Source organism: Meles meles, chromosome 1 (assembly GCF_922984935.1).
Source record: "Meles meles chromosome 1, mMelMel3.1 paternal haplotype, whole genome shotgun sequence".
Classification (NCBI taxonomy): domain Eukaryota; kingdom Metazoa; phylum Chordata; class Mammalia; order Carnivora; family Mustelidae; genus Meles; species Meles meles.
In genome coordinates, this window is record NC_060066.1 from 142915247 (window position 1) to 142922528 (window position 7282).

The window sequence follows — 7282 nt, forward strand, 5'->3', positions numbered from 1 at the left end:
CCACAGAATCAATCTGAACTCGAAAACATTCCCTCTAGGACACCAGCGCATATCTACCAGCATAAAGCACTTCTGGTACAACTGAAAATGGTATTCACTTGAGGTTAAGTTGCAAGTTCACCTTCCAAAAATCGGCCCTGACTTGTCGTTGCTCTCAGCGTGTTCACAATGGGAGCAGGGGGCTGCAAATGCCTCTTAACTAGACACCCCACGCGGGCGAATGTGTTCCCCTTTGGTGCTAGTTGGGACTCGGGCTCTTCAAGTGGGAGCTGCTGTCTGTTTAACATGCATTCAGAGCAGTGCCAATCTAAAATGGCTGCTCAGTAATACTTTAATTGCAGTTTCACGGAAACAAATTGCTATTTAACTGCAATAAGCATTTCTGTTGACTTGGCTGGACTGACAATAGGTGAGTCTTAGTAACAAAGTGACAGAGTAACGTCGACTCGTAAACAGTGTCTCCCGCGCCCTCCCAAAGGGAGTCTTGGGTGCAGGAGCACCTGGCCTTGAACGCCCCAGTGAAGGGGTCTCTGGACAACCTCTTCTCAATTTAAATGCAATTATTCAGGCCACAGGGAAACTCTTCACTGGTGCCTTGATCTATAGCTCTTGGACTCACTGTGGTAGAATTTATTGGCCCTAAGAAATATTTTATATAAATAGTAGTACACATTAGAATCTTGCTATATTGACATTTAAAGCCATTTAAGAGCTTCATTTTAGATGATTAGTTGTTTCAAATATCAGTGTTAATAAGAGCAAAAGAAAGAATTTAAATACAGTTAATGGTAAGAGGATGACAATTTCACAGGCTTCCTTTTGGTATGACCATTTTCTCATTTTTCATTTTATAAGACACTACAGTCCGTGTTAAACTATTTCCTAATAAATCGTGAAGAGCTGGAAATAGTTTCTTGTGGCAAACGATTTGGTTTGGAAAAGCTTCTTCCGGGCTCTCCTGCCTTTCAGGATGTGTAAATCTAAGTAGACAGGTAAAAAAACAAAAAACAAAAAAACATTAAACCTTTTCAGAGGACAATCTCTTTACAAAATTGTTTCATTAGCAAGAGTGACAGTTTGCATGACTGAGACATTTCTATGTTATCATAAACAATTTTTTTTTTAATCAGTTCAGCAGGGCTCAGTAACATTTGCTTTTATTTAATTGCACTTGCTTGTAGGGATTGGAGGCCATCTTGCACTATGACGTGGTTAATATTAAATAAGTCCTTTCAAAAGAATGGTGTACATCTCACTAACTTCACAAATGCAATGGATGAAAGGTGAACAAGCTGCTGGAGGTTTTTTTTTTTTTTTTTCCAAAGCAAGGTTAGGGTTGGGGGAGGAATACAATCACCGCTCACATCAGAATAAACCTGAGTGTTTTTTAGGAGCTCTCTATCCACACAGAGCATCCCCATTAGAGCTGGGTTTTATTGTCTGAAATGCCTCTGGTTTCAAGAAAGTGTTTTACCTAAAGCAAGACTACTACTTAAATATGTTCTATTGTATATTCATAGCTCCATTAGTCCTTCTCCAATTTAGCACATCAAAGAGAAGGCTTCATCACTTGCATGTGGATTACACTAACATGAGTGACATTTGTAATCTTATAGGTCTGCAACTTAAGAAATGCTTTTAGAAGCTCGTTATTAAATATGCAGCAGTGCTTGTGGAGTCAGCCATATAATAGCTCATTTAAAGTCTTTAATGACCTGAACCCTCCACATCACCAAATGCCACACTGTATTACTTACTAAAAGTTATTAACTAGCCCCTTTGAATTTCTGCACTATAGGGGACATGAGTGCTTATGCCAAAAAGAATAAAGAGGATGCTTGCATTCTTATTAACACATCTCCCCCTTTCTGTCCTGAAGAGTCCACATTCCTTTAACGTATCTTAAAGGGAAAAAAAAAATGTAAGAACCAGAACTCAGTCCTAGAAATTCCCCAAGGATTTAACTCAGATACTGTTACATCTGAGATTTTGTTCATTTTTTCCCCCCTTGCATTTTCTTTTCATAAAGCTCTGAAGAACTCTTCCCTTTAACTCTCTACCTTACAATTCTCCTACAGGAGGTTCATAGTTTTGAGCAACTGATTTTCTCCTCCCAGACTGGAGTCTCTGAGAGCAGATCCCAAACGGAAGCTGACTGCTGGTTGAGATGAACAGAGCTAGACCTCTCTATATAACCTGTTCTGAGAGGTCTACAGTGGGAGCTTTTCTGCAACAAGAGAAAATAAAACAAATGCCATTTTTAGAAAGGGTATTTCAAGTGGTGTTATACACACACACCTGGTTTTCGGAACCTGTGATTGAAGTTGTAGTTCAGAGTTGATCCCGAGCCTAACAGTGCAGTTTCTTTGGTTTTCTCCTTCTTCTAACACTGGCCCTGTCCCCCCACACCCCCGAGTCCTTGACCTACACGTGCTTTCCACAGGAGACCACTGCACACAACGCATGCACTGTTGGGGATACACTGCAGCCCAGAACTAGCCACTGAAATCTCTCAAGATGACTACTAAGTGAAAGCCAAATCCTACCCCACACATATGGAAAGGCAGAGCCTGCAGAGGAGTAGAAGAGCAAAACAAAATCAAGAAATCACACAGCCCACCACAGGAGTCCAGCAGCTCACCAGGAAATGGCTGCTTCACCTACGGAAGACGTCTGTCGATATCTGAAGAGCTCTGGGTCCCTAACGACTAAAAACACTTCCCAGTATGTACAGGTATGGTTTCAAAATGCTACTTCCTTTGAAAGCCAGAAACTTGGTGAAGAGAGAACAGGACGGTTATGCCACAGTTTTGAGCATGCTTTTCATCCATACCCAAGGCTTTCCTATTGAGGAAGAAAGAATCAACGTGATAGATGAAGAATCGAACAAGTATTTATATATAAACACAAAAGATTCACTGTGATACAGAAGTGTAATGAAGAGCTTAAGTTACCAGAATGTTCTGAACTTATAAAAAGGACTCCGTTAGAAACATTGCTTTGTAGCCGTGCCAAAAACGGCATGGTTAAGTAATTCGACGAAAACCTTATTGGCCCAGAGCTAAATAAATATACACATCACCTCCCTCGACCCCTAAGATTTAAAGTGAAGTTGGTATCAAACAAAAAAACTACTGAATTTTTTTCTGATACAGAGGAGAAAAAGCAGTGTTTAAATCCGAACTCCATTGAGTATTTTTTCTTTTAAGTTTTTATTATTTAAATACACCATACTAGAGCAAATGTCTCTGAAAATATCACAAATAAAAGATTTTTTTCTTCATTCAGCAAATTAGAAGTAGGGGGAAATTTCTACACAGTAGCTGCTATGAGCCTGATTTTTTTTTTCCAATTTTTTTTCTTTTTTTTTTCGTTCTTTTTTTTTTTTTTTTCCCTTTGCCATGGAAGTAGCAACATCAGGACGAAAAACACTTACATGCATACATACATTGTATTTTACAGAGATACAATAAAAGTGTTTGTGATAGAATATCACAAAAGCCACATCTCTTTCCTTTTATCTCATGTTCAGTTTTGATTGAAACACATTTCCTTACAACACTTAAATATACAAAGAGCAAATAGAATGTTGTTAAGGTAAAACACAGGGTACAAACTCTGGCCAGTGCCCTGCTAATTGTTAATGAGGGTAGAAAGCAGATTTGAATGCTTCTTTTAATTAGCTTCATTAGTCATTTCCCTCCTCCCCAGCTCCCTCCCCCCCCCCAAAGATGTCCTCCGGTGGATCTTTTTTCATTTTCTCTACAGTCTCCCATTAGCCCAGGTTCATGGAGTCCTTAATGTTCATATTCAGTCATTTTAATACACCAATAAATGCGGGAAGGGCAATCAAGACTAAAGAAGGTGCAATGCACAGAGCTGGCACTGGTGGCTAGCTACAAAGGTGACTTGTCTACTGAAGACGCATGAGATCCACCTGTGATGAACGAAATCTGAGATGAAGGCACGCATTCTGCATTACTCTGACCTTTTAGCAGACCTGCAAGAAATAAAAACGGGCATCTTAGCTAAAATGCTAAATTTGAGATATTAAACTCAAACATGACTGCTTTTGTCTCCTCCTACGTTCACTAATCTTCTTTTATTAGATTACTTTCCAACTGTGACTTGATGGAGGCTTTCTACGCTACTTACTCCGGCAGCGAAGAACTAAAGCATAACATTTTCTGCGGTTTTACTAGCAGAGAAAATGAGAAAGTAAATGGACTTTCGGAAAGTTTCTGGTGGAAAGTTCTACGACGAACTGCTTTAACTCTCTTAAAGTTTTTTTCTGAAGACAATGAATTACATCTTGCCTAGCAGGGGTACCTTCAATGCACATTCAGAGCCGAGCGCCCTGCAAGGACGTTTTGGCTTACTATGCTCAACTGTGTGACCTCTGGCAAAGTTACTCTGTGTCTCAGTTTCCTCATCTCTAAAGTGGGGGATAATAAGGCTGTTATAAGGATTACATAATACACATAGAGCACTTTCAACAGTGCCTGGCATGTAACAAAAGCTAAACAAATACTGGCAGTGATCATTCTGATCTCCCTATATGACGTCTATTCACCCAGGTCCTTCTCAACCTATGTGTCTGAATTCGTGTGTGCGTGTATATACACATACACACACACACATATATACACACACATATATACACATACACACCCACATACATACAAATACTCCGATACTACTTTCACTTAGTATTTTGTATCACTTAATATTACATAAATATTGTAAATATATGAATCAAACATACATAATATGTTAATGACTTGTGCTCAATTAAAAAACAGAGTTCAAGGGAAGTCTAACTTTCATGTCTAAGTTAGAAATGATAACCCGCAGTCGTCAAATACAATCTGTTTGCAATTACCAAAATGAAATAATATATATTAGGTTTTTATGGGTTTTTAAATGACATTTTGAGCTTCCCAGGAAGTTCTCAGTTCACCCTTTCCCCAACTTACTAAAAGCCTGAAGTCTATTAGGAACTGCAACCCCCCACTTCCAAGCTAATTAAAGTGGTGGAGGCTTAATTCCCCAGAGTGGAAGCTCAGTGTGAGAAAGGTAATTTGTCTGTCCAGAACAAAGATGCGGCAGCAGCCAGCGAGCATATTTAATAAATGAGCATCAAATGTCCTCTACGATGGACACACACAACACCAATTATGTAACTACGGGGGAATGGTGGAGTGATATGTAAACTAGAACACTTGCTAACATCTCCTCCAACCAAAGAGATGTGAGCTCATATTTTACTGAAAAGTGCCGAGAATTCTAGATGAACAGCCACTCTTGAGTGGAAAAAAGAATTCCAGAGCAGGCAAAGACGAGGGGGAAAAGAAATTAGCCATGATTCCTCATTGTATTTACGTAACTCTCTAGAAGGCAATATTCCCCTGAGGATGGTCCAGCCTCCTTTAAATGACACAGGCTGTAAAATTTTGTAGATCCTTGAACACCAGTGATCTGAGACACTCCAGGACTTATAAACCCAAAAATTATTTTTTCTCAGAATATACCAAAGCCAATGATGCGGAACAATAGCTAAACCACACATCCCAGACACTGGCAACAAATTTCAGGAGAATGAAAGTTTAAAGGGACCCCATGATGGGGACCTATACTTTCTATACAATTAGCTGCCTTTAGAGAAGGGGTGTACAAACAATCACCTCATTACTTTAAAGCCAGAGGACGCCTGGCGATATTTATTTATCCATCACACACTAAAAATGTAACTGGTTCGGTGAACAGAAGGGAAAGGGCCAAAATCGATGTCCAATTTTCCCTACCAAAAACATGGAGACCAAGGAGAGCGAAGAAAATAATAAAGTGGGGCGGTTTGTCATTTCTCCCCATCTCATCTCCTTCAGAAAAGAAACACCGCAGGGTTTTGGGAAAATAATTGTAAAGCATTCTCGAGGTCCAAAAAAGCAGTTTACGTTCCACCAGGAAGTGTGTTTTCATTACCTCTTCCTTCCCCCTTACCCTCTCATTAATATCTCTCGGGACCATGTTCGGCTTGCCCAAAATCTTTATTGACAAAAACCACCTTGTCAATTGACTGTGCTCGTGGTGAGCGGAGCACCGAGGGCAAATATGTGAGACATTTATGCCAACAGGGAAACGTTCTTAATTAACATCACCCCCAAAACACAGCTTCTTACCAATGTCTGGCAAGAACATATCCTTAAGTTATACTTCCCTCTGCCTTTTAAGAGCTATTAATTTTTGAAGGCCACCTGTCTATTTTTGGCTTCCAACACTACGGAAGGATATACCGGTTGACTCTTCTGATTGCCTACTACTTTCTGTGCTCCAAATGGAACATCCTCTCCCACCCTGAAAAAGGTGTGCAGAACAGTAGACCATCCGAAAGGCACAACACATGCAATCTTACAAAGCATGCAAACCAGATATTTCTGCAGCTTTTCCTCCCTGAAACCTCTTCACTACGTCATCTTGTACCCAAGGAGACAGTAGTACTGGGAGACCCAGCACCCATTCGGTATATGCCCTTTGCGCTTAGTCCCAAACAACCGTGGCTGGTGCCTGTGTGCAGTATTGCACAGTTGGCTACGCTTTCCATCTTGTCTCCACATCCCTGAATCCTCATGCTGCACGGTGGTGAGCTGCGACAATCATTTCTTATACTTTGTCAAGTCAGGGAAAGAAATGGTATAAAACCAGCAACAAACCTGAAAATCTAATTTGCAAAAAACTAAGCTTTTCCATGGGAAGGGATGGGGAAGAGATGAACCATTTTATTCCTAGCATCTTTTCTTGCCTTTTTGTTTTGGGTTTTTTTGCTCCCAAATATAACTGCAAATGGCTTTGCCTCTAAATGGGAATGGTTATCTCAAAGTATTTATGTTACCTATCCACTGTTCTCAACTCTGCCCTATAGATTCACTTTGTTACAATTCAAATCTTACCATAAAAGTCTTGAGTATTTATATGTACTGGCATTCCTTAACGAAGCTTGAAATGCCTCACTGATGGTGACTGGTTAATTTGCAATAAAAAATTAGACTTCTGTTCTTAAGATGGTATGCTAGGTAGCTTCCTATGTTAGTAAATTAAACAAAGAAAAGTGTGCCTATTTTGATAGAATTGACATTTACTTAATAAAGGAATGGAAAATACATTTAAACTCACGGCATAAATCTGAGTAAGGGAAAATGATAAAAATCAGCATTAAAATGTGGCAGTATAATTTTAAATGGTTAAAAGTTTTCAAATATTAGTCATTTTCCCCCCACACGGCATT

At 39.6% G+C, this 7282-nt stretch overlaps 1 protein-coding gene across 2 annotated transcripts in view; it reads right to left on the reverse strand.

Moving 5' to 3' along the window:
* Positions 1-3193: 3193 nt before the first annotated feature.
* LMO4 (LIM domain only 4) overlaps positions 3194-7282 on the reverse strand; it is a 16629-nt gene continuing 12540 nt past the window's right edge. For both annotated transcript variants that reach the window (XM_046009350.1, XM_046009359.1), the window contains exon 5: positions 3194-4000. In XM_046009350.1, the coding sequence (XP_045865306.1) occupies positions 3992-4000 (9 nt within the window). In that variant the 3' untranslated portion in view covers positions 3194-3991. The remainder of the gene's footprint in view (positions 4001-7282) is intronic.